The sequence below is a fragment of the Plasmopara halstedii genome (assembly GCF_900000015.1).
Source record: "Plasmopara halstedii genome assembly, contig: Scaffold_292, whole genome shotgun sequence".
Classification (NCBI taxonomy): domain Eukaryota; phylum Oomycota; class Peronosporomycetes; order Peronosporales; family Peronosporaceae; genus Plasmopara; species Plasmopara halstedii.
The window spans coordinates 466,739-493,847 of record NW_020187213.1 but is presented as its reverse complement, the minus strand read 5'-3'; the positions used below and the strand labels follow the sequence as shown (position 1 = coordinate 493,847).

Sequence of the window (27,109 nt, the reverse complement as noted above, 5' to 3'; positions counted from 1 at the left end):
TCTACTGAGCTAGGAGTATCGACGGTGCGTCATAACCTTCAGTGATGACCTTGGTTCTCGGCAACACAGATTTGCACTGAGCTATAAGGACTTACATCTGTCGTCTTGGCTGACCCGCAAGTAAGCGACCGTGAATCGCCACATCAAGTAATAAAATTTTTGTTGAGATTGTCAGAGTCAGTATATAAGCTGTGGTTCGTAATGCTGTATCTCTTGAGAGCAGAGGGAATAATCGCTTGACACAGTTCGTAATTCATATTAATAGTAAAATACGCTATCGTACTGTGATCAAGTCCCGATCTAACTCAAAAATATCACCTGAAAACGGTACACCTAAGCTAGTGACGTGCTGAATGTGCTGTAGAATTTGAAAACATTCGTCGGTGAAAAGACTGCGGTCGCTCAAGGGAGACTGGTTGCTCAAACATACCCCGTGAAGACAAAATTGTGTTAATGATTGTCTTTAGAATGCGTGCAATAAATGGCAAAGCGGCGAAATCACCTAGCAGATGCCTAACATATTTCAGGTCAAGCTGACCTTATTGTTCATGGTGAGTGAGCTCGTACCCAAAAGTACTGAGTGCATAAGAAGATTTTGATGAGGATTCACGGACTTTTTTCATCATTGTTGAATTACTATGAGGGCTTAGGAATTAGAGCTTCCACGTGAGATTGACATGTTTTGTGAGATCGCCTTTTATCGATGGGATAGTACGATGCCATCAACACTCTCCTTCTAAGAAGCTTCAACCGGATGGAGTAGCGAAAATATATTTTTCTCCGTGGTGCCAGTTGGCGGTCACATTGACAACGGTAGGTGACGGATCGTGTAATCTTCTAAAAGTTCGTTAGATCTCCTCTAAATGTTCGTCCTTATCCTGATAAGATTAGGGTCATGATGCGGTTATAAATACTTATTTCTACGTATACAACGATGTTCAAGGTATTCATTTTTTAACGTGCCTAACATCTATCACATCGGGCGCTCTGATGAATACTTGACCTCACGCAGCTCATATCACCTTTGGTTAGCAGATTTTTTGTTCTGCATACAATGCGGCATTACGCATTTGTTGAAAGTGGGGAATCGAGACGGAATATTTAAATGCGAGGCGCATCGTTATTCAGACTCTACATGAATGAATGAACTGCTATTGATTTCGGACTGTCATCGCAGTTTTTATAGTTCTCAACTCTTAAAAGCAGTCCAAAAAAAAAACGGATGGTACAAAAATAAATACGCGGTAATCCTTACAAGATGGTGATAATTCTTGCGATAGCTGTCATTCCCCTTTTCGAAATGAGTCATTTTATTTTTTTGAGATACCACACGATGGTTCCCATCATAACGCACTATCTCTTAGCTTGAAAATTGCTAACACGACGCACTGTTGCTATGTCTGAAGCGAGTTTGTGTTCAAGACCATCTCAGTCTCTCGAGCCCTGATGAAGAGACGCCCATTCCCCCCAAAAAATCAATTATACCACCAGCAGTCTCGCTTACTTTCTCGCCAGCGTCTGACTATGATAATTCTAGATACTTATCTCCGCACAACTGTTTAGGTGAACACCTCCAGGCGAGTAATAACTCCTTTTCGGCCCAAGTGACGCCTCTTGCGCCAGTCACCAAATTCCAAAAAGAAGACTATACATACTTAAGCCTACTTGTTTCTCTAAGACGAGAAAAACAAAGGTGGTATGTTTAGTTCTCATATGATAAGTACAATGAGTCGCCATCCATATCTAACATGAGAAGTTTGGTAGCAATAAATTCACGTTAGCTAACGCACAGATGGTGAAATTGCATCGCTCTGTCCATGAGCGAACCAAGATCCCTCTCGATAGCTATGCACTTAGTGGCTCTCGCAGTACAAGACTCATGTTAAATATAAAGTTGGTCTGGAAAATTTAGTGGTGAACAGTCATCTGTTACTGACTTCAATCATAAGAAGGTATGTACTACGTAGCGTGAAATTGGCAACCCACATGTCCAACAAAATTTTCCTGTACGCAATGCCACCACCGTAACCAGTATCCGTATTATGGTACTTCTTAGCTTTGTTCTTGGTCTGAGGAACAACTGTGTATTGTGTACACACACCGAAATACAGTATGGATCCCGATACAATTAGACTCAGTCACCGGATGGACGAATGCTAATAGTTCTTTTAATCAACAAGAAATGACTTGTAGAGCTTGATTGAGAAGATTCAGTGTAGCGAGGTAGTCTTGAAGACTGCAGACACTGTATGTGTAGGTAATAGCAGAGCGCAATTTTGCGTGCGAATTCAACATTTTCAGCCGCAGAGTCGAGATAACCAGCTCACGATATAAGGGTAATTAGCATAAACTTATCTTTCGTCAAGCTTAAAGTGCATCTGCTTATTTTGACGCTATTTTGCGTCGTTACCTGTGATACTTTGTCGCTCATCGCTTTAGAAGTACGCAAGATAAATACCTTCTCCGCCATATCTCAATAACAAGCCTGGTTGGCTAAGTGAGGTGGCCCACGCACTATTTTTGGTTGTGAGGTTGTTGTCTTTTGTCATGCCAAAAAAAGGTTTTTACGATTGTTAAGCTTGATGAGATAACGAACAAGCTTTTATGCTGCCCAACCAAATTATGAGCTAAAACGGTGACATCACGCATTAGCAATTCATATGATAAGTTGAGCTCTGTTAATGAGTCTCTACTGAAAGCTTCAGAAAGCATATACTCAATATTGCAGTTGTGAAACAATTGTAAGCGCCTTAACACCGCCACGCTGTGCATCAAATTACTCGTATCACGGCAAATGATTCTCATGTCATCTCAGTCTGAGATGGAGGTTCGAATCAGTAAGCGGTATACGCTGGTGGCCTAATATGTAATTTTTGATGCTCGCTCGTGCAAAAGAAGTCATAAATATAACTCGATACATGCTTCAGTCATTTGCTGATTTTGGCGGGGAGCTCTAGATCCATTCTCATTTTTGAATTTGGTAAGCCGCTTCGAGTCAAATCAATATTGTTTATGATATATAAATCTATATAATTTGGTCGGCTCAATCTGCTGCTACCACCACCATTAAGACTTATAGCTTGCCTTTATCAACTGTCTTCTCAGCGCTATCTGGCAAAATTTTGGCAAGATTCGCTAGATATCCACCTTGCTGTTGTTAATTATTTTCTAGGCTTACGCTCAGAAGTACGAATTGAATGTGTGATAAAGAATATTCTCCAATGCACATGCGTGGAGCGACTACTGACTTTGCGCTTTTCTGTAAAGAGTACAACAGATAACCGCATACCCTCAAACGTACTTAAGATTTATGTATGGTCACAGTTTCCGACATATATCGACTCGATGGTCTAATCCCGCCTACATCTCTCAGCGGAATCGGTCAGATTATTTCAAAGAGATTTAAGCTCATGCGTCAGGTGTGCGGTGCTATTACCGAAAGCCGAGACTTGCAAAAGCAACATGTATATGACGAATCCAAAAAATCAGATATGAGATTTATCGCAAAATTTGCAATTTCATCTTTTGCGCATGTAATGTTCACAGTCGTTTGGATAGATTGCTCCCTTATTATTTGTGGCGATAGCACAAAAACAATCAAGTTACACTTATGACCTCCCAGGCAGATGCAAACACATCATTTATAATGACACAATAAAGGTATACCGAAGTCCCTATTCTGCGCTTTACCCGAACGCGGATTTATTGTTGGTGGAGAAGTAGTCTTCAACAGATTTTTATAGGTCATACAACCAGCTGAAATCGCTTGGAATGCATCTGACCCGATTAGCCCATCAAATCAATTATCGACATAAAATATGATAGAATGGGGCTTCGCTTTTTTCAAGCTTGACATTTGGTCGCTAACTGTGTCATCGGGGTGCGAACATTCACATGGCTGACTGCCGCATGTGCTGGTGAGCGTACAAGCACCCCTTTTGACGCCAACGCCGCACTATGAGCTTTGCATGCCAAGCACACATCGACGCTCCAATTGACCTATAGACATTTGAGACATAATTTGTATAGTCGAAAAACTATAAATATGATAAGTTTTGACACCGAAACGATCGAACGAAATATAAAGCCTTCAGTAGTTCTGTTCGGCCGCAGTATCGGGAGTACAAAGTACCGACTGGTCCACCCAGAAAAGTACTTTTGAGATAGAGGGTGCTTAAAAATTGAAACTTTTTTGCGCGTTTACCTCTCAAGATTAACTACAGGTCCACGCATAGGTGCGGATCGGCGCCTCAAAGGGGTCGGGTACATCATATCCACCGTCACGAGAAGGGCTTTTCTTTAAAGCCTTTTGAAGTTCGCTATGACGTATGCACCTGTTGACAAGCTTGGAAAACTCGATAAGCATGGATTGATTCCTTGTGATAGGATTGCCCCCGTCGTTGGCCCTGAAGCGGAGACTCTAGCCGATTTGACATTCAAGGCACTGTGCTGATGTACGTAGCGCACACAAAAGTGCAGAAGCTGGTTACGTTTAAGCCTCGAGAAATCTTTTGTCGATACTAAGAATGGCGCTTCCGTGACCTTTGGTGGGGACGAATGCGATCAGTAGGAACTCGTAGGGATACGGAAACTACGTTCGTCTGAGGACACCTCGCACTTTTCAATTGAAAAAGTTTCCATTACATTGACTACAGGCGTCGTATCCTTCTTAGCGTTTCCTTCAGCCGACTAAACCCGATCGTGTCCTTCTGAATTCTTTTGCAAAAATTCACAACCGGTTGCAAAAGGAAAAGCGTCACACAAACACCACGCTATACTGCTTCATATCATCTGGTTTAGCAAGTAATGTTGTTTCCATCAAGCTGTTCTTGATTTGAGTAAATGTCTCTTCACAAGTAGATAACAACTCTCGCGGTTGTACCATTTCTGCGTAGTCACGCGAGAAGCGATGCGAACCAATCCATTTCCAAGAATCGTTTTGATTTCGTAGCGTTGGCCTCTCCACGACTGCTTTGACCTCTTAAAAGCATGTACGAACACCAAGTTAACCAACATTCCAACCGAGGACCGGTACTTGTTAGCACCACTACCGCACGGAGGTACTTCAAGTGCATTCTTTGAGCAGATCTGTCATTTTCATCCTTCGAAGGAGCAAAATGTTTGTGCGATGCATCGCAGTGGTCTAAACAGATGTGAGATCAATCGATTGGACGTTGCAGGGGTATTGAATAATCAATGTGGCTCACAAGTCTCTCCCATAACATACCGAACAATGTACTGACAGTCGTCAAAGGGACGTTATCCTGTGTGAACAAAATTTTGTAATGTTAAACTTAACTGTGTAGAAGAGCTCTTTACTACCTAGTAGACCGCCCTGCATCTACTGGTTCGCAGCGTTTACTGAACGCCTAGTGTTATCGGTACCACGTGACTCAGGACCATTACGACGAGAACTGTATTGAGAGGCTCGTTTCTCACGAGGACAACCACGGCGAATGTGACCGAGTTAATGACAACCGTAACAACGAGCTGATTGGATACAGACGGCTACCGTGATAAGCTTCATTGGTTTCGGAATTGCGGGGCGGATTTGTCGCAAATAGACCACCAAAAATATAGTTTTAATTTTGAACGGAAGTTTATTTGCCTTGTGGCTGTAAAAATCTCTGTTTATGAATTTCAAGATTAGGAATTAGGTTATAAGCCTCTATTGAAAATGTATCTTCTGGGCTGAGGTCCATCGTCACGAGGTACGGTAATACTCTTGGAAAAGTCCAGTAATTAGACCTCGTTTGCGACTTAGACGCGTAAAAAATGCGATCATTTCTATTCCATACTCACAGAAATTATAGTCTCTCAAGAGTCAGTCTTCGATTGACGCCATGACTTTTTTTAAGTACAACGGTTCCCGATCCACATTTCACAAGGAGCTCTTTTTACCTGTACGTTGATAAGCGCTCGGATGACTAGTTTGGTCAAATGAAGGATGCGAAAAGACCTTTTTACGTATAATTACTTCCCACTGCTGAAATTATTAACTGGAACGAACATTTGTGAGGAGCCAAAGTATGTGATTGTATACACTTTTGTTATCTGAAAACATACAGCCCTGCCCAACGCATCCTCTTTCTCTAAGGAGAAACGCATCTTATCTCTGCGATAAGCCACGTTCTTGAGAGGTGTATCAAACAACGAACGGTGTACCCTAAAGGCACAGACTTTTGGGATAACCCATTGATTTGTTACTCAGAATTATGCTGGATTCTAATTTGTCAAAAATGACAGTAAGTGGGCGATAGGAAACTATCGCTAATGTGTCTTTCGCTGTAAACTTGGTCACGCAGTACTCGTATCATTTGCAATATGGCGTCCTATTCCAAGGGTTACGTGTTTCCACTGGCGCTTAAGGACACATGGAAAGAGGAGCTCTCACACAAGACGCGCGAAAAGCTGACAGAGATGCTGGGCGTCGAGGTAGATAATGTCATGGCGGTACGTGCTCTATTAATCTAGTGAATAGTTAGCGGGGATGGGTGGCGCTCCTTTGCGCCTTCTTTTGCTACACTAGAAAGTTTACATTTCTGGGTCGAGTCTTTAATGGATAGCGACCAGAGTGACTCATGGCTCGGCTGGCAGGGGCGAGGAAGGAGTCGTGTCCGTTATTCTATATACATATTAAAAGACGCCAAAAGAGGGTGGAAAACAACCCCCCATTAGAGAGCGCCACCCCAGACAGAAGAGATCAGAGGCATGACGTCCATATTGTGTATTGTATACTATTTTGTTGGAGACGGCTTTAGGAATACGTGATTGTGATGGTAAACAACAAGAAGAATATGGAGCAAATTGCGCACGACCTCGTCGACTTCATTGGTGACGAGTCAGCCGAGCAATTTGCGGCCTGGCTCAGCCAACTACTGCCCACATTTGAATCTCAAGTTCTCCAGTCCAGCGATGACGCTATGGAGATGAAGATCTCGCAATCTCCTGCAGAAGACGCACCTTTGCAAAAGAAACCGACGACTGAAGAAAATACTCCGCCTAAGCGCATAATTAATTTGAAGGGAATCTCGTCATCTGAACCACCTAAAAAGAAGACGGTCTCGCTTAGCAACAATAAAGGCACAATTCGCTCGCTGAATTCTTTAAAGACTGACGCGGACGATGTTATCGCTCGACGGGCGCAACGATTTGGTATCGTGGAAAAGACTTCTGTTTCGAAGAGTACTTCTTTTTCAAACTCTGAAAGAAATGATCGCTATCAACGTGAAGAAGGTAGAGCGACGAGTAACAAGCGGCGAGGAAGTGAGCGTGCTGATAACAAAGATGGCGGACGTCGCCTTTCACAGCGACTAGGTCCCCCAGTAAATGTTCACCAGGCTAAACTTGACGCTCGTGATACTTTGGGGTCACATAAGAAGCAACGCAAGGATCGGGACCGTAGTGAGGAAAAGCAGCACAGTGATGGACATCACAATCGGAGAAATGATCAAGATCATGACATGAACAGTGCAAGACGCAAGGAAAAATCAAGGAATGATGACGCGGCACCACCCCTGCCACCGCCAGGTGATATGAATGGCAAACAAGGCTACGGGCCAATGGGTCCAGCCATGGGGTTTCAGGGCGGTCCGATGGGTTTTGGTGGTTACCCTGCGGTACGTATCTCTACCACGTTGATACTTGCTTACCTCGTCCGATGAGACTCTTACCATTTTTATAATGATTAGCCATTTGGTGGTCCCATGTTTTACCCTCCACCAGGATTCAACCCGTATGTCATGGGCTTTCCTCCTCAAGGGATCCCACCGTTCAGTGGTCGCGGCTACCCTCAACCTATGCAGAATGGACCGCGTGGTGCCCGACCTTTTCAGAACCGCAAGTGGGTTAACCCAAATGTTGCTAAGGCTGAAGAAGCAAAAGATAAGGGAGACCAGCCAGAATCGGACGAACCAGGAGAGTTAGCCCAATTCAACGCCAATACAAATACTGGTGCGCCAGCCTACACGCCACGTAATCCATACTTTTCATCGCAGATGCGTCCACGCTTTCAAAACAAGACTTGGGTGCGACAGGATTCTACCAAGGATGAGGAGCTGAACTCAAGTTTGCCCAAAACGCCACCTCAAGAGTTGCTGGAGAGCACCGACTAGATTCTTTATTACAATGACTCGATTGATTGAAAGATTATTAAGAGACACTTTGATAAAGCAATGAGTGTATATCAATAGGACTTGAATGGTTTCAACGAGGGAAACGATAGAGCCCTATACTCACAAACAATTCGCAAAGCGATCAGTGATGTGCATAGCTAAGTTTGGTCACTTTGTTCTTTGTCTTTAAATGTTACAAATACTGCTGCTAACGACGAGAGCGACCCCATCTTTTGCGAGCAATCGATGAGGAATTTTCACGTTTCATTTCTTGAGACTGAGATTGCGAGGCAGCCACCATTGACAAAGGCAATTTGCGCCGCGCAGAGCCTACCAAGCGGGCGTGAGTTCCAAGCGATTCAGACTGGGATTGTGAGGGGCCGAGGCCGCGGGCGTCAGCAAGTTGTGTAAATTGCTTATCTTCCTCTACATCATCGTCATCGTATCTCTCCTGCTGCTTCTTGAACAACTCGTCGATCTTGTGTCGTCGGGGTATTTTGGTCTTTTTTTGCTCATCTTCATGGCTAGAATCTGAGCACAGATCCAACACCACGCTTGCTTGTGAGTCATGTGGAGCGGAACGCTTTGTTCTACTCTGTCTATTGGGCAGATCAATTTCATGATCATCACCTTTCTCGTCAAGATCACTCCTTCTCTTGCGCAACCTCTTTGTACCTTTTTTTACTTTCATTGGTCGTGCTGACCGTGACCTGATTGAAGGTCGCGGTGTCATTTCTTCTTCATCCTCACAAAACTCTTCTGGCTTAAAGTCCTCGTCACCATCATCTTCAGCAGTTGCATCTACAAAATCTTCCTCCTCATCTGATCGTAAAACATCTTCAATTTTTTTTGTATTTCGTGTGGATCGGAATGAAACCTTTTGACATGCTTTTTTTGTTCGTGGACTCGTATCGCTGTCACATTCAAGGTCGGAAAAAACTGAGTTTTGTTTGCCTTTTTTCGTTGAGGTTCCCTCTTTTTCCCGTAAAGATCGCGGTGTGCCAAACCGCCCATGACGATGCTTAATCGAAGCATCATTATCTGGCGCGGTTCGTCTTGATTGAAATCTATTATTCAACGAAGCCGTTTCAGAATCGGCCTTCGTCAACTCGACTTCTTCCTTTTGCAGTAGATGCAACGCATCGGATTCTTCTTTCTTTTTTTCGACAACGCTAAGAATATCCCGTGTCGATTTTGCGTCACTCTTAGAACTCAATTCGCGTTGTGTTGCATCGAGTACGCCATCCACAAATTCTTGGATAGCTGACGAGTTGTTCTTCAGTGTAAACATTTCTAGCGCAATTCCTAGTTGAGCCTCTGGAAGAAGTACGAGTTTTCGCTCAGGTGCACACAATTGCTTGCTTAAGATGTCCTCAATTGTCACTGCCGCTAAAGGAATCGGCTTTAAAGGACGCCCGAGTAAGGATTTCTCTAGTTCCATACCAGTCTTTTTGTCTGAAGCATTTGTACGATCTTTCTTTCGCCTGTGGAATAGTAAAATATCATTGGGGTTAGCCACTTTACCCACGAACTTTGCACCAAAACGTTGATTCACTAGCACAGGAAAGCCGGTATGTTCCACGCGTAATCGAATGAGCACCAGAACCTTCTCGTTTATTTGCCCGATTGAAGCCTCTGGCAACGGATATGGACTTTCTTGCTGCTTTTGTTCATAGTCCATCGCATACTTTCTCTGCCGCTCTTGTTGCTCCACCTCGGCCTCCTGTAATAATTCTATCACTCTCCCCTCTAAGTATTCTCCTATACGTTCTGTAACATCGGGATCGTTCGGCTCCAAGTCCTCAACTTCACTTAAAATCACTTCACCTATCTTAAAAGGTCGTACCGTGTGCAGCTCAAAATTTGTCATGCGAAAGGTTGTGCCATTGATTTCGACGACAGCAACATTTTTAGGCTTGGCTTCTCCTTCTACAAGCGATGTCGCAACCGATGATCCAGGCTGCGTGATAAAAAAATCACCTTTGACACTCTCTTGAACGTCAATCTGGCATTCGTGTTCATGTCCCCAGACCACAAGATCAATAAAATTTGGTATTACACTTTCTGGAACGCAATTTTTACTGCCTCGTCCTTTATCATCTCGGTTCTGGTGCACCACAAAGATACTGAACCACTCCTCAGCATGTTCCGCCGGTCTTCTGAACACCACCTTTCCCTGAGCAAACATCCGATTTAGTCTCTCATCTCTCATATTCCCTAGTCCATATACCGCCACTCTTGTATTCCCTTTCGTAAGGAGAACCGGAAATACTTCAACTGCATCCACTTTCTCGCTTTTACCAAAGTAATTGATCAAATTAGCAGCACTTAAGAGATCCAACGCCGCAAGCGATTGCGTGGCAGTTCCTCCACCTTCTCGACTGGGATCGTCATGATTTCCGTGAATGCTAAAGATAGGCAGTTCCACATTGTAGTTGGGATCCTCGAAATTCACAACGCCAAAGTTAGGAAAGTTGACGCTTTGGTCGCTCACAACTTGAAAATTAACCGCACCATCGCCCATGCAATAAGCTCGTAGCAGACGCATTGTTTCGTACAGCGTATGACGACTTGGCTTATTTTCGTGAAATAGGTCGCCACCTAGAAGAAGCAGGTCCACGCGCTCACGCTGTGCTAGCTGCAAGATTTCGCGAAAAGAACGAAATGAATCATCGCCACGTACAGGATCCTTTTCTGCATAGCCCAGGTGATTGTCTGTGGAGATCAATACGCGAAGGGTGTCAACCTCACGTGGGCCATCACTGTTCGACTGCGACGACATTAATTTTACGAAAATATCAGCTACACAAGTGCAAAAATTATAACGTTGCAAATATGGGCTGATGGTTTCTACATTCAAATTTAAATAAAACTATTTCTCAGAAACATTGTAAAAATGCTAACCATTATAGGTCTTTCGCGATCTTGTTGAATGATATCAGCATCTTAGCGAATCAGTGTCAGCGCAATTTCTTTATCTGTCTTGATTTAATTTCAAGAGCCTGAAACAATTGGGTCTATTTCTTTGTATCAGCAGAAGCAAGCCGCAACCTCATTCGACCGCAGCACATAGCGATCGTTATGCGTCCCGAAAGAAAATATCCGTAAGGGACACGATCAGCAGTAGCCCTTTTAAACCAAAGAAGGACAGGATGAGAGAGCTACTCTTAGCAAAATAACAGCCACCAATCGCGACCAATTCTAGGATCAGCTATTAATGTTTCGCAGAATCGTGTCCGCACCGATAGCGTCTCTGTTTTCTAGCAAAGAGAAATTGATGACTTGTAAAAGCACCAATATGTGTGCGGAACGTGATGCCCCAGTCTTTTTACTTCTAATGCCTCTTACCTCCGAGCCATACCATACCTTAAGTGACATCGCATATCGTGTCCTGACTAACAGCAAGCAGCACCATGCGCTATCAAAGCATCGAGGTTTTTATGTAATTGTTCAAAGGTCCTCTGACACAAAACGAATCTTCATTGCAAAACGATATTTATCCTTAACATGAATTGATATTCTCGCATTCTTTGAGCTATATGGACTGCAATTCGTCCAACATAGTTCAATGACACCCCTGAATCCATCACAGGTCTCGCTATAAGCCTCACATTTTTCAGGGATCGTCGCTCCTTCAAACGCTAAGTCCCAGTGAAGTGGACCCTATGAGCTCAAAGAATGCAGCGCCTCCCAGTAAGCCGACTTGCAGGATTGAAAATTCGGTAGGTCTCCCCCACGGGGTATACCTACCGTGGGAGCTCTACCATGTATACATCTCATTCGGAGCGCACGAAACACAAAGGACGTAAGTTGCAATCATGTTGGACCTGCGGATACCGAGAAACTGTATCTCATTTTTTGTCTGGAGCTCGACTAAGATTTATCGCCTCTCGTCCTTCACCCCCTCATCTTATGTATGCTTGTGGATCTGATGGTGTTCCGCATTCAATGCTACATTTACCGTTTCTCGCAGGACGTAAAGTACACACAAAGGTCTGGTGCAAAGCGCATTGGCCAGGACAGAAACCAAAAGTACATTCACAAATTTTGATTCTCAGAAAAGTGCAGCCAACAACCTGGCTAAAAGACTCATTTATTTTGAACAGTTCAACAATTATACCTCCGTTGACAATTAGTTTGGATCTAGACCACACGGTTAGCCCGATAAGTCGCTGTAAAAATTGCGGCGATTGCCGCATGAGTACTTTCTGTGGTTGGAGCGCCTCGACTATCGGAAACACAATTGACAAGTCGGCTGTTTCCTCTCGCTGATATGATTCATCTTGCTCAGACGGTCCACAGATGATAATAATATTATCAGACTAACTTTTTGGTACACCATATATATATTGTCTATGCAAACCAACTGACAACACTCATACGAGAACAGTCGAGTGTTAAGGGGCACCGACATGATGCAGAAGCGTTTTTTCTTAACACGTTTCAGACATAGTTCAGATACACGAGCACGTGTGTACCCTCGTCTCTTCAGAGTAAATTCGATCCATACGCCGGAATATGTATTGTTGGTACACGCCGTGTCTAATGTGACATGCAACGTTCATGGTTTAAAACGAAATTGCAACCAATTCGCCCGCACACTTTGCGGTGACGTTATACTTGGCAAAAAAATACCCATTTTTCCACTCTCGACAGGAATTCTGGAGGATACGTTCTGTGCGTTGCACACAATTACTTCAGAAAATGACAGCACAGAGCCAAGCAGATGTTACAAGAGCATAATTCTTATCAAGTGGCCCATTGTCGTGAACAAGATACTTTTACTTTTTTTACCGATTGAGCAGCCAAGAATCAAACACGATGACAGATTCATGTCCATTAACATCCAGTTTGAGTAAAGTAAGCCCCGTAAAAAAATTACGAATTGCAGACGGTGTAAAATGATCGATTTGGTCTTGGAAGGCCAGCATTCAGACACACACGAGGCCTCCTGCCATAGACTTTAAGGCTGCTTCTTTCCCGAACATCATTTGAGATCTCTTTGTAAGTTGATTAGTAAGGGTTTATGCTGCGTAACAGTAACTTACTCGTGCGATGAGTTGGATAGACTCAGTTACTATCTCAAAGCTTTTATGTAGTGACACTGAATGATCTACTATGGTCTTACATTTCAGAGCTAGTCTGCAGACCATGCTCCACATTAAGGCAGTAAAGAAATGGACGATGATACTGTCTATGCTGAAAAAAAAACGTTTCTCAATCGCAACGACTTAAGCGCCGCTAGCAAGTGTTTGACAGCTATATTTACGACGGACTTTCCGTGATCAGCACGAATTTAGACAAAATGTCGTCAAAAAAGTGCACGATGCAATATTATCAGCTGTGTTATCGGAAAATTGAGCAACGCTAAAGCATAAATAGCCTTTTTAGACACAGTAACAACGGATAGAGCACCTGAATAGGGTTTACTCTGTTCCTCGTCTCATCCAAGAATCGCTAAGGTCCGCCAAGACGGAAAAAGTCTCAACTTTCAATGGTTCATATCAAACAGTAAAGAAATTGAAGGGCAGGATTTAACAGACCATGCTATCCTGCAGCACGTCTACGCTTTGAATTGGCATTTTTACTGGAAGCGTGGCTGTATGTTAGGTTGTTATAAGTGTGACCAAATCGCCACTCGGCAAAAGCTTTTCTAGTACAATATGACGACGCCATTTCGGAAAATCAACTTTCTTTCCAATTTCGCTTCGTGCTTCGCACGAATGCAAGTGTACTCAAAATTTATTGCTTCGTTACGCAAGGCAACCGATCTTTGACACGATTTTGCGCCAAGAATCGCGTTATCACACGTCACATCTTCGACCCCGAAGCTTCACGTGTGTTTAAGTAATTGTCACTACGTCGTGAAAGCTCTCCAAGAAATAGGCCCTCGAGGATAGTCATTCAATTCCAGATACTAAAAAATTGTTTGAGCTTAAGTAGATTAAATTGAAAAGTACATGACACCAATAAAGTTGAAAGATCATCTTACTTGAAAGGCTCTCGATCTGAATCTGGGTGGAGCCTACAAACCCATTCTTTCGGGGCTGTTGACACGGACTTTCTAAGCCAATGCTCCCCAATAATTCTCATCGACAACAACTTCATACAGGGATAAGGTAGAGATTAGCTATCAATCGAACCGTTTTAATGACTCCCCCACATCACAGCTCCTTTTAAATGAAACTCGTAGAGCCCAATCAGAGCTAGCACAAGAGGAGAGAAGGGGGTAATTACAATGCTTAGGGGTTTCCTACTACTTGTAACTGGGTAACACGTACCCTGGTAAAAAGGAAAGGGTCACACAAGATGGTGTGACCACACAATGGTTTGACTAAAGTTAGTAAGACCTAATAAAAATGCATAAATACTGGCAGTCCTGCCACGCAGTGGCTTATTGATAAGGTGATCAGTCCAAAGGAATTCTCGTTTGTTTTAAGTAGCCTTTTATCGAAAGTGTGCAAGTAATTTACGACTGAGCTGGTACAGTTAGTACCCGATCAAAAGATGAGCACATTATAGGTCATCGATAAGTTTTTTATCGACGCTCTTGAGTGGTGCTGAGTGCGCGGAGTGTAGCCTATATCCTTGAAGATCCTATGAACAATAATATTAATCGTTATATAAATATCATGACGTAATGACAGCAGATTGGATAGCTCGCCGTGAGATTAATGTGGCTTCTGCTGCCAAATTTTGCGTGGCACGCTGAAAGTGCTTACCCGAAGATAAAAGAGAATCAAAGACGGTATCATATGCGCAGAACCCAAAGTGAAAATCCTTTGCTTGGTGCTCGTCTTTTGCGCCAGAAAGGGGCTAATGGCAAGTGGTATTTTTGTGAATCATTTTCATCAGATTAATGTGGCTAGGTCGGTACAGAATCCAAATCTTCAATAGTGAGACGCGGTAGAACAGCATTTCCAATGTTGTCGTGGTGCGTTTTGACTTCAATAAACAATATTTTTAACCGCTTGTGCTAGTCAGTGATATACTCCTGACCTCGGTGAGTACTTTGAGCTGCGCATCCTGGAGATTGCTGGTCTGGCCTCGGGGACCGCGATTGTTAACCTTATTAATACAGCTATAGAGCTTTATTTCAGGTACGCGAGTATGTTTAAACGTTAGCCACACTTTCAAACGTGCAGAGCGCGAGCAGTCGGATATTATATGAGCTGTTTGCCAAACTATAGGCAAACATTTTGCTAACATGACTGCCTCTGTCTCGACTCCAAATTTTGGCGGCGCCATGTTAAACATGCTCATAACAAACTGTTACCAACTGATTATTAGACAAAGCGCCTTCATTTACGGTGTGGGATATCCTTCACAAATTTTTTGCAAATCAATAGCAATGTTTGAACCTACCTTACGTCAGTGTTCATCAAAAATCGAATACTTTCTGAATTGAACAGCAACTAACACCAGGAATAAACATATATCGGTGAAACCGCATTCCATCTCGAGTACTTGCTCCACACAATTGTTCGCATCAAAAGTATTGTATTTAGGACTGATGAATTCAAACTTGTACGAACTCCAATGCATGATTTATGCCTAAAACAGTGCTTTGCGTCAGCTTTGAGGTTACAATGGTGACTTCTTGATGCACATTCAACATCAAATATTCGCTTTTTGTCCATTTGCTCAGGCATATAATTTGGCGATCAAAGTGAAGGGACTGGAACCTTTGGTGGACTTCTCTATTAAATTTATACCATACCGCAGATAAAAAATATATATTTGAAGAGACTTACCTGGTGCCAACATTTCCAAACCACCTTCTTCCCAGTCTACATCGACATGCCCCACCCCGTCCTGTGGTGGGGTGGTAGGCCCATTATTATTATTTAAATTTGTATGCACTACACTAATTAGTAGGTGGTTACAATGAAACACATTTATTTTTATTTTAGCTTAAAAATTGGATCAGGACTAAATCAACTTTAATATAGTCATCTTAACTTGATCAGAAGATCCGCACACGGTTGTGGTTGAAAAAGCGCGTACGACAGGTAAGAAAGAAAACCAAGCCTCATGGTAAAGCTACCTCCGCGCAAGAGTGCGTGTAACCAGCTTGTCTGTTACACCGAATAGAACTTGTGGTCAACCCACCAACGACATTGAAGATGTCCGATTCCAGCTACCAGACTGACTTCCCAGCCCAACTGTCACCGTTGAACCACTCCAACTATCAGACGCGGAATGGGCCGTCGTCGGCAATATATATTAGATCCTCGAAGGTGAAGCCTGTTGTGTCACGAACAAGATGTGGTCAAGAAGCACGTCCACCTCTTCATGGCTTGTGAGTTGTTGAACAAGTCTTGACAAAAATTACAACTTCCCTTACGTCGGAGCCGACAATCATTGAGCACATGGTGATCGTGTTGCCCTGTCTCTCCCGACTGCACCGACCCCGGTTGTCCAGGTGAAGATGCCACCATCGCCACGGAACGAAGTCACCCCAATACTGCTGAAGATTGCGGTTCAACCTTTCATCGGAAAGCAGAGATGAAACCTCAACTTTTGTTTCCACCAAGTGGATATGATATTGGCGGCAGTGCTGGTTCACCAGGGTCGCTAGAAGGTTATATTTGCGTTTTTGCATATGCAAGGTGCTGTCCATAACGGGCTTTAAAATTGAAGATCAAAATATCGTCGTCAGTTTTCCTCCTCAAATTTCTTCCAAGAATCGATGGCTAAGATGTTTCGTCTGCCGAATGAGGCGTTCAAACATCGTGTGGTGTTTTTGAGTTGTCGCTATGGTAAGCACTCAAACTACGACTGCAAACTAAAAATTTCGCAAGTTGCGACTGTCGCTAGCCGAAAATCCGATTCCGGAAGACGTGATGGTCACCGTTTGGACGTACTCAAAATCGGCCTCAAAAGACTGAAGAATTTCATCGACAACCGACCAAGCTTGAAGATGCAATCTTCGTCGCCCTTCTGGAGGATCAGGTTTAGTGACAATCGCGAGGTTTACACACTGGTCTCGCCGACGTGCAGCCGCCGTCAAGAGGTGGTCCCGAACCCATGGGCCTGTTTATGATTGATCGCCTACTTGTAACCTGGCTCAGTGCGCCACTTCGAACGGGACAGCCCGACGAAGATATGTAGGTCCAATTCTACTGGAGTATTGCCAGTATACCTTACTCTTGGGCAAGGAAGATGGCGTCGAGCCAGCCAACATGGTCGCCGTTTGGCCAATTTTCGCAGCGGTCGATGTTGTTACATCTTCTAGTGTCGTCGAAAAACGCGCAGGTCTAGTAGGTGCGGGGCTGCCTACAAGGGAGGAACCAGCGAATTTTGCCTGCGCTAATATGTGCAAGGAAAGCCGCTGGCCCCAAAAAAGTTTCTACTTTCCACGAAGGGGGAGAAGAAGGAAGGCCTTCTCGTTACTTCGGCAACGGTAAAGAAATTTGAAAGACCCTTCAGACTTCTTATTGCCTTTAGAGCGCCAACTTTATAAGCTCTTAAGAAAAGTATTGCGGAGATCCGCTTCTCTTCGATGCAGTATGTGCGTTGCTGAATCGTAATAGTCATGTTCGTATTGCGATGGGTGCAATTGTTACGCAGCAGAAAATTTAAGTCGATCTAGGAGTCAGATTCTCATGCTTTGCCTTCAAGTCGACGTTCTTCAACATCGACATGGATGATTGGTATGATCTCATACTAAAATATGCTTGGTTAGAAGACCAGCCTGGAAAAGCAGGTAGATCAAGAGTAGCTCACCGGGTGGAAGTCATACCCACAGACGTCATGGCCCTTCTGTGGCTATCCACCAGTGTAGCACCTTCACAATCGAAGATAGGCTCACTGTGTTGGCGCTTGCGACATAGTAAGGCCACAAATTACCAAGAAGGTGCGGTTCGCGACACCGGTTGTGTCAAAACAAGTTATTGCGGTAGACGGACCTACCGTGGAAGCTGTTGCTCCAGTAGTCAGTGCTATTATGGATGCTCTCGCTCTGATGATTAGATTCATCGTGAAAGCTCGCTACGCTACGAAAGCGAGCTAATGTGAGACCACTTAATAAAAAGCCTATTGTAGAAGCCTACTATGCTCCAGTAGTTGAAACTACTGTAGAAGCCAATACTCCGGTAGATGACACTACCGTGGAAGCATGTGTTGCTCCAGTAGGCAAATCTACTGTGGAAGCAACAGCTCCAACAGCTATGCTAGTGTGGAAACACTATTTACATCAGTAGGGAGTACTACTGTGTAGATTTGGACTCCAGCAGCTAACGCTACTGTGATCACGTCATACTATGATAGTACAAACTACCGAGGAGGCTAAAGCTCCAGTAGATAGAACTACTGCGGAACCCCACAAGCTGAGTTACAACGCTCCGGTAGATATTTCTACCGTGGACACCATCGCTCCCGTAGTCGAATCCACAATGGAAGCTGATGGTCTAGTGGTTCAGACCACTAAGACTCAGTTGTGAGCGCAGTACTCGACCAGGCTTATATGGCCCCACTATCAAAAATCTGCTCTCACTAGCCTGGAACAACTAACTTTCCCTAGACTTCGTGAGGACCTAATGAATAGCGGGCTCGCCGAAATAGTTATGATTCGACGTGCAAGCGCAGCGACAGAAGAGGTTGTACGTCCTCTGTCTTGGATCCAAGTGTCGTCGAAACAGTATTTTTTGAATCGCGACGCGAATCAATGATTTTCAGAAATTTTGTACGAATCTTATTTCGCCCTTGTTTCAAGTACACGTAAACGTGTTTTAGTCCGGAACTCTCAAGTGGTCTCTCGCCAGATCGTGGTATACGACTCGAGATCAAGATCTAAGCAGGTGCAGGATGTCTGCTCTTGCGTCAATGGTCATTGTTAGCTGAGCAATCCGAGTTTATAGACTTGCTCTTTGCTGCTAAATAGCAACAGGGGAGGGTAAGAGAGAGTAGATCATCCACAGTGCGCCAACGTTGCGCACTATACACGCACCAACAAGTTGAGCGCCAAAACTTTGCCAGCACAAACCCCTATTCTTCACAAGGATCCCATCATCAACATAATGACTAGCTTGAAACGCTTTAGCATGCTTAATTTATTAGATGGCTAATGTCAAGTTTTAAACTTCATTGAAGTCATATACAGCAATAAGTGCACCTAGTGGTATGCTATGGGAGTGGCTTGTGATGCCACAAGATTACAAGTACCCTGGTGTGAAAGGACGGGTGCACAAGATGGTGTGACCGTACTTAGGTGTGGATTGCACAAGTTAGTGCAATCACACAATGGTGTGGCTAAACTGTAACAAGAAGTTACTACGTGACAGGATTGCCAGTAGTTATGCAAATTAATTAGGTTTTGTATATAAATTAGGTATTGCTATATTAATTAGATAAACCTAGTGTTTTAGAAATTGGCAATTCTGCCGCAAACTAAAACAAGTAAACACAGTTTCACTACTGAACAGAAGAGTTCATTCGCCTTGGATAAGGTTTCAAGTTTTCTTGGTGGCAGCTAATTACGATCCGCTGCACTCGTACTAGTCCTTGTAAGGAACGTAAGGTCGGTGACCTTACCTTTGCTTCCTCTAAGCAAAGAGCTACAGCAGCCCCGCTACACAAGGACTCGCTTTTTGCGCCAGCGACGTTGTACAGTCACGTTTCAAATTCATGTTGTCCTTTGCGATCGCTTGCGTCGACGTTTTTCGACGACCCTTTTGCCCATTTGAAATCCGAAACAGGCCTATCTATCTTTCAAGTCCATCTCGAACACCTGGAACAGGTATTGGCGTGTATGACAAAGTATCGGATATTTGCCAACATTAAAAAATGCATTATAAGCGCATAAGAAGTACCAGTTTTTGGTTGCTTTGTCGGCTGTTCGGGCAGACATTGAAAATTAAAGCGATCTCGGAATGGCCGACGTCAACTAATTGAATGATTCGATAAAAATGTTTGAGCTTGGCCAATTCTTAGTATCGATATACCGAGAACTATGCAGACATGGCACGCCCGTTATAGTACGATGCCTCTGACTTTACGATCGGATGTGCATTGCTGCAGCAAAATGTTTAAGTTCAAAAATGTGTCACATCGTATCAGTCAAGGCAGCTGAACGGAATCACCCCGCTTACGACAAGAAATTGTTAGCAACGAAATATCCACCTCTTGGGTTTCAAGCCATTCGTCGTTTATATCAACCACACATCACTGTGTACAGCGACGCGAACGCCACGTTCGTTGTCATTTATTTGCATAATTTAACTTTACAGTGCCTTATAAGCCAGGCAAATTAAATGTCTTAGCGGTTGCTTTATCTCGGTGTCCCAATTACGAGATTTCTGTGACTTCGCAAATTACATTCAGCGTGTTCAACATCATAGGACAAATGTAGCCAAACGACCCAGCCTGTGCTGCTATCCTTAATTGATTGACCACTAAGAAAAATTCAGTCTTATCGACATATTCCCGCGGGTCCGCTGTCTATCCCATCGATAATCCTTCGAGGACGGATTGTTGTACTACCAAGTACACGAATTTCGTACCCAACAACGAAGACCCAAAGCACAACTTGGTGTATGAAGTAATTGATATGCCTACCGCAGGCCATAGTCGTCTAAAAAAGACTTATGCAGCGCTTGCACACGGCTTAAAATGTATGCTTGGGTTGAGAAGTACCTTTTACGTGTGACGTATGCCAGCGCGTAACGACCTCCCCACAAATTCAGGTTCCATTGAAGAGTCTGTCAGTACCAGCAGGATGCTGACAGTCCGTCAGTTCGGACTTTACTATGAGGTATCCCCTGATGCCGTAGCGCATAATCGTGTTTTGGGCTTCGAAGACGTTTGTGCGAGGTGCACCTTGCTAAAACGGATTTTTTCTGTTACTGTGAAACAATGCGCTCGATAATTCATTGTTCATGTCTTTCGACATCATGGATTACCAGATTTAAACGTATCCGACCGTGATACGCGCTTTACAGTGGACTTTTGGACAACTTATTTCGTTTACTAGGCACTCGCCTAGAGATGACCACCAAGAATTAGCAAGATTTACAGAAATCTAGTGCTGATACGCATGGACGTGGAAACACACGAGTATTCAACGAAGGTGAGTATGTACTCATCAGTACCAAGACCATGGCTGACCTTGCCGTCTCTAGTCTAGGATCTTCCAAGATCCTTCCCCGATACATCGGTCTCTTTAAGGTTTTCTGGAAATGCATAAACATGGGACTTACCAAGCTGAATTTGTATCCATTCAACGTTTTACGTCGGTTTGCTCAAGTCATACCTTAGTAATACTCCAACCATACGGATTGTACGAGCGAGGTTGATCGTAGTCCAGTGACAAAGATCGTGAACGAGGACGAACGCGCCATTGAAACCCAAGAGTCGAATCACTCTGTGCCACAGCACTCTGAAGTTGATGAACTTCGTCATGAAGACGTCGATTTTCCGCTTGAAGCCGAGCGGCTTCCGTCCACAAAGCAGATATTGCTGTGCGAACGTTCACCACCAAATGGCGAACTCAGCCAGCAGTGATTTCGTCACCTTCGACATTTAATGACCAATCCTCGGGATCGCGCTCGCATTTGCATCCGAGGATGCCACCACCCTGTCTAGTCGCATCGATGCATCGCTCATCGGCAAGCGTAGCACCGACGAAAACGCCATCGACGACATCGTGTGGAGCTACAGCCTCCTGTGAAATGGTTCGGCTATGCGGATTCGGATAGCTCGTGGGAACCACACTCACAACACCTTGCTGGTTGCAGTGATGTAGTCGCGAGTGGGAGGTTGCAAGCCCCCACTGGCTCCACATGGAGCCGAAACGTAAGAGAAACTTGTCCCATCGCTTAAGATCCAACGATAGGATTCGACGACGACGAATGCAGTGACGTAGCTGGTGGTGGATACTCCACTATATCTCTACGACACAGGGGACTCCTCAGGTTCTTCAAGTTTGATCTTCATACCAGCGCTTGTCTTGGAAGCTGTGGAATGTGCCACGTGCATCATTCGACATTGATTGCAAAGCGTGTTCTCCACGTTTGGTGCGGGCTGCTGGCATCGTCGCCGTTGGCGCACTCGTTTGAGATGTAGGCGCAGTCGCTGACCCTTGGATGTTTTTTGCTTCGGCAACGCTCTTCATGGTCATCCGTCGACATGTGGTCGTTGCTCGACTCGATGTATAGATTTGTGGCGGATTGTTTCAACGCTTTAATTTGTGGAGAAGACCAAACAGAGGTGTTGTCTTCTTTGTCGCCGTCCGACTTTGCAGGCGCCATCATTTCCTGTTGCACTGGTTGTGTTGGCGACTCCGCTTGACGCTGACGTCGCTCCACGGCAAGTTTTTCCCGAGAATGGCAGTTTGGCGTGCTCGTATCTTTGCCACGGGCGTGTCGCTGTCGCCAGGCTTGAGAGGAGCCACTCAGCGTTATTTCCATATATATGTCTCTCGCGTCAGCGTCTCTCGTAATGTCGTGTTTGACGTCCTTAGTACAAGATCTTCTTTCAGGCACCACTGTTATTATTGGACATGTGTACGTCTTTTTTTGGTAGGGGTGGTGTAATGGGGTGGTTGGTCCATTACACAATTTGTGTGGACACACTGAGTTACTAATTGACTTTGTGTGCGCTATGCTAAGTAGTAGTTAGGCTCATTTATTTCTATTTAAGTTTGAGATTTGGAGTAGAATACCACCTATAGTATATTCATACTTCATTTGATCAAGAGATCCACACAGGGTTGTAGTTAGAGGGATGCGTACGACAGCTACGCAAGAAGACCAAGCCTCAAGTTAAAGCTACCTTCGCGCAAGAGTGCGTGTATTAAGCTGTCACCATACACATCCATGGGAGCTGACATGCTTCTAACGCTTCTGTAAGGCAGTCTGCTCTGGTTGCGCACACAGTACTAGTACCTGAGGCATAGGCGATGAAACGGGCTGACGACTAGATTCGATTCAATACCAGCTAGCGAACTAAGCTTGGTAAGCTCTACTTGCTTGGTAAGCTCTACTTGCTTGGTAAGCTCTACTTGCTTGCCTGCTAGCGCGATAGTCACAGCGTCTTTCAAAAGTATATATCACGTCGTGATTATGGCTGTGAACCGCCAGAGTCGATCCGTTGAGAGCATTTCGCCGCTTTGCAGCACAGTCACTAAGCGCTCATTTTTATCAATAGAGAGAAACTCTTGCGCGAGTTGTTATCCATGACCAAACAGGTCAAGACTCCCCGAGGGTACCGCGTAAGGTAATAAGCGTCTGTTGTGGAAAACTGGTCGTCTTTGTTATGCGCTACAAGAGCTACAAGTACGGGTCGGTCGGATATAGGTATCCCAACCAGCTGAAAACCGGATCGATAATTTAAGCAGAATTTGGCTCAGTGATTGGGGACGGTTGAGCCTTTGCTTCACCGTCATCACTACTGCTACAAGCTAAACTTTCAGCTTTATAGCAAACAATAATGTTGCTCAGAGTCTGGTGCTCGACATTAAGACCAGTGAAGTAGATGCCAACAAAAAAATCAAATTTTTATGATAATCAAGCGCAACAAAAAATGAAGGCTCAGAAGTCAAGACGCAATTGCTTACTTTTAATGCTTACACCATACCTAGGCACGATGTGTGCCATTACCTCGGCTTACCATTCAGCAAATCGCGATAATCGTGTAAAGCGAGCATTGTAACCTAATTCGTGATAAGCCGACGTACGCCCTAGTATTGACCGAGCTCAGTTGAAAGTTGCTATGTATTATCTTATAACATGGCTATACCTACTCGGCCCTGACTAAGATATTACATTGCTTCCTTCCGCTGGGGTATCAAGATTGTTTATTTCTGTACGAGTCGCCATCCCGAAGTCCTTATTGGCTGTTGTCGGTAATATTTTGCATGCAGCCGACATTTCTTGCATGTCTGGTTCGATTGCGATTTTGTTCGCTGAGGGGCTCGAACCCGCGCCACACACCGTTAGGTCCAGAAGCATTGACCACTTGACCCACGCCACTGGGTATCAACCAAGCTCAGTGGCTTAATCGAGTATTAAAAAAATCAACGAGAACTTAAATTTTTAATTTGCAAATTAACAATTCCGCTAAAAAGTAGATTTGAGGATATTGCAATATTTGAAAGAGTAGTTGGATGAAGTCTTGCCTCATATCGATGATCGCTAATAATATCGACCCACACCGCTCACTTACTTGGATTACAATTCCGTGTAAGCCCCACCACATGCGCATCTTGCTTTAAAGTTTTGTAGCGAATGGTGTTTGTGGTTAGGTTAAATATATATAAATGAAAGCAACAAAACAAGCTGATTTGCTCAGACGGTTCAAAATTAATATACCGATATTTAGGGCTCATGATTCTTAAGACAGAACTGAAGTCCATACGTTTGGTTTGTCATCACTCTGCACAGCCATAAAAGCCGACGCATCCGACTACGGACGTGTTTTCACGTGAGCACGTAAGGGAATACTACCTAATACATGTTTGCCACCAGAATATCGCGCTAGCTGCGCATTATTTTTGTTTTCATCTAGAGTGGCCACGAAAGTTAATCAATTGTCTCACAATGTATTTTGTACGCTGAGACCATGCTATAATGCAGCAACCTTAGGATAAGAAATAGCGGTGGAGGTGTGCAGACACGCGCTTGAACGGAGCGACATTTCAGTTTGATTGCTTTGTGTTTTCCAAAGCGTTCAACAGCGCAATTTTTCATACGTGGACTTACGCATTACATCTGCGATACGCAAATCCACAAGCGTGACGTGACACACGTCATGGTCGGAGCAACAGAATTGTGTGGTCGCCACAGCTTTAAGTCGACCAAGCGTCTACCATATCTCGAGCGTATACTCAGCTAAGAGAAATTCTAATTTACCAAGTTTTTGAGAGAGGTGGTGATGACGTCGCTGGTCGCACCGATGCATATCCTGTGAAGATCGCAATATCGTAGCGCCAAGTCGGAGCGTTATGAACTCGGTAAGAACACACTCTATTTCACACAATTATCCAAAAAAATCTTTGCAGTTTTGAGCTGTCGAGAATCGAGGGCGTTAACTTGCTCATGCTCATTAACATAACGGCTTGGATTAAAATATAAGCTGAAGCATTACATACGACACGAAGCGGCTAGTTCGGTCTTGAAAGAGTCCGAATCAACACATTGTGACATGATTCATATTCTTTAAAAATAGTTTCTTCAGTCGTGCCTAGTACCGTTCGTCTTCTGTATCACGACGATTAACAAAAGGGTAGTATAGTCTAATCGGCACAATATTTACGCAAGTAATTGAATATGTCAAGCCATTATCAAAAGAATGTTGGGCAGAGTCACTTTCCAGCCCACCATGGTTTGGTTGGTGCCGGATCCGCCACCAGACCATATGTCCCAATTAAAATAATTAATGGGATGATTCTGTTTAGGCCAAATACACAGGATTTCGCTAATAAAAAGATTGTTTAGAGTATATACCTAAGCTCTGCTAGCAAATGTCTAATGTGAATGTCTACATCGATTTCTTCGTGCTCCGTACGAGTATAGACAACTGTATGGTTGTAGCTGGTCACTGCATATGCATGACGCGGTTGCTTCCCTCGAGCAATGTTAGTGCATTACACCGAGTCTGAGCATAATTCTTTTTCTCATAGCATTTTGCAAGGTATATACACTGCTGTAAAAGAAATCCATTTGTTTCTTGCGAGCCGTCAAAATATCTATTAACAAGGCCAACGAACAATGGCAAATAACTTTGCCGTTCTGCAGCCAATTCTTCTAAAAAAGCGTTAATTACGCCACGAAAGTATGTGCACTCTAAGCATGCACCACGCAATGCTTGCCTTAAATAATTTTGAAGCGGATAGTGGAATCTAAATCAAGAGGTAGATTGTCTCTCTTCAAGCCTGTATCGTGTATCGCAAGATGAAAACATATATGACATCACACCGTAAAACGTGAGAAGGGGTATTGATGTGTTACCCAATATTTTGTTCCAGAAGTTATGCCACTCAAGTTGGCCCTGCAATTCAAATCATTCGCAGAGTAATGTACTCAGTGAATGATGTCTGCCATAGAAATATCATTAGAAATCTAGGAATCACTTGACGCCTCCAAGCAAGTCAGCCGCGCATTTTTTCCCACTCAGTCGGTAATATTTGCCACTGCTATAACTATTACGTACGCATAATACAGAGTGTAATATTAATTATTGATCAGATAGCATATCATATCAATGACGCACTCATGATTCCAGAAAAAACACTGATACAATTTTCTTATCATCACGACGTGGAACTCCTGCAATAGAATACTTATTTTTCTAGATTGCTTGAGGACACCACCCCACTCATCGTACACAGTGCTTTCATTGGTACCTTTGCTAGCTGACTCATCCTAAAAAAAAGAGGAGCAACGCTTCTCCTCTGAAATAAGTCGTTTATATCTCCAGCATACTTATCCACAGTATGGGGGAGAGGAAGACGGCGACGTCACCCTCGAGGCTATTCTTGCGGTGGTTGCTCTTCTTGACCTGGACGAGATGTCCCTCGAAGAGTTAAGCGGTGACTTGAAGGCAGGCAATTTTGCCGAGGTGGTCATTAAACGACCGAAGGAGTAGAATTACTCGTCGTCTCTTCGGGACGAAGCTGCCCTGGACGGCACTAAGTTGGCGCCGAACGCACGAAGTGGATCATTGATCTTGGAGGATCCATCGAATCCGATTATTTTTTGGTAAAGGAATTCCAAGACGTCGTCTTAAACACCCGCCACCGGTCCAGCCTCCGAACCGAGGTGTGCAGCATTCTGCTTTCCTGAATTATACTCCACCTCGATGGTATATTCTGCAAAGAATGAGGGTCACTCTGCGAGAGTTAAGGCGACTGAGTCGCAGCGCCTGATGACGCATGATCTGTGTAGATCACAAACGGCTTTAAGCTAAGCAGAATCACCCTGAACTTTACAAGTGCATACTTCATCGCAAGTAATTCCTTGTCGTAGACCGAGTAGTTCTTCTCCGCAGTCTTAAGC

At 44.0% G+C, this 27,109-nt stretch overlaps 8 protein-coding genes across 8 annotated transcripts; 2 read left to right on the top strand and 6 right to left on the bottom strand.

Moving 5' to 3' along the window:
• Positions 1-338: 338 nt before the first annotated feature.
• Positions 339-626, bottom strand: PHALS_05937 (uncharacterized protein; the record flags this gene model as incomplete). The annotated part of the gene is made up of 2 exons (XM_024723263.1): positions 339-513; positions 568-626. The coding sequence occupies 2 exons, from the start codon at positions 624-626 to the stop codon at positions 339-341; spliced, it is 234 nt and encodes a 77-aa protein (XP_024574257.1).
• Positions 627-4,321: 3,695 nt separating this feature from the next.
• On the top strand, positions 4,322-4,570 carry PHALS_05936 (uncharacterized protein; the record flags this gene model as incomplete). Its single annotated transcript, XM_024723262.1, has 2 exons — positions 4,322-4,399; positions 4,463-4,570. The coding sequence occupies 2 exons, from the start codon at positions 4,322-4,324 to the stop codon at positions 4,568-4,570; spliced, it is 186 nt and encodes a 61-aa protein (XP_024574256.1).
• A 1,754-nt stretch (positions 4,571-6,324) lies between these two features.
• PHALS_05935 (PWI domain) lies at positions 6,325-8,114 on the top strand (the record flags this gene model as incomplete). The annotated part of the gene is made up of 3 exons (XM_024723261.1): positions 6,325-6,453; positions 6,762-7,619; positions 7,692-8,114. The coding sequence occupies 3 exons, from the start codon at positions 6,325-6,327 to the stop codon at positions 8,112-8,114; spliced, it is 1,410 nt and encodes a 469-aa protein (XP_024574255.1).
• Positions 8,115-8,322: 208 nt separating this feature from the next.
• On the bottom strand, positions 8,323-10,896 carry PHALS_05934 (dna repair protein partial; the record flags this gene model as incomplete). Its single annotated transcript, XM_024723260.1, has 1 exon — positions 8,323-10,896. One exon carries the CDS (start codon positions 10,894-10,896, stop codon positions 8,323-8,325), a length of 2,574 nt encoding a protein of 857 aa, XP_024574254.1.
• A 668-nt stretch (positions 10,897-11,564) lies between these two features.
• Positions 11,565-11,894, bottom strand: PHALS_05933 (uncharacterized protein; the record flags this gene model as incomplete). The annotated part of the gene is made up of 2 exons (XM_024723258.1): positions 11,565-11,777; positions 11,865-11,894. 2 exons carry the CDS (start codon positions 11,892-11,894, stop codon positions 11,565-11,567), a joined length of 243 nt encoding a protein of 80 aa, XP_024574253.1.
• Positions 11,895-15,295: 3,401 nt separating this feature from the next.
• PHALS_15124 (uncharacterized protein) lies at positions 15,296-15,932 on the bottom strand. The gene has a single exon (XM_024723257.2). The coding sequence runs from the start codon at positions 15,764-15,766 to the stop codon at positions 15,530-15,532; it is 237 nt and encodes a 78-aa protein (XP_024574252.1). The 5' UTR covers positions 15,767-15,932; the 3' UTR covers positions 15,296-15,529.
• Positions 15,933-21,603: 5,671 nt separating this feature from the next.
• PHALS_05932 (uncharacterized protein) lies at positions 21,604-22,522 on the bottom strand (the record flags this gene model as incomplete). The annotated part of the gene is made up of 2 exons (XM_024723256.1): positions 21,604-21,996; positions 22,193-22,522. The coding sequence occupies 2 exons, from the start codon at positions 22,520-22,522 to the stop codon at positions 21,604-21,606; spliced, it is 723 nt and encodes a 240-aa protein (XP_024574251.1).
• A 715-nt stretch (positions 22,523-23,237) lies between these two features.
• PHALS_05931 (uncharacterized protein) lies at positions 23,238-23,499 on the bottom strand (the record flags this gene model as incomplete). The annotated part of the gene is made up of 2 exons (XM_024723255.1): positions 23,238-23,423; positions 23,494-23,499. 2 exons carry the CDS (start codon positions 23,497-23,499, stop codon positions 23,238-23,240), a joined length of 192 nt encoding a protein of 63 aa, XP_024574250.1.
• Between the last annotated feature and the right edge of the window lie 3,610 nt (positions 23,500-27,109).

Coding starts and splice junctions, on each gene's coding strand:
- PHALS_15124 (XM_024723257.2), bottom strand. CDS start 15,766: ATGCCTGAGCAAATGGACAAAAAGCGAATATTTGATGTTGAATGTGCA.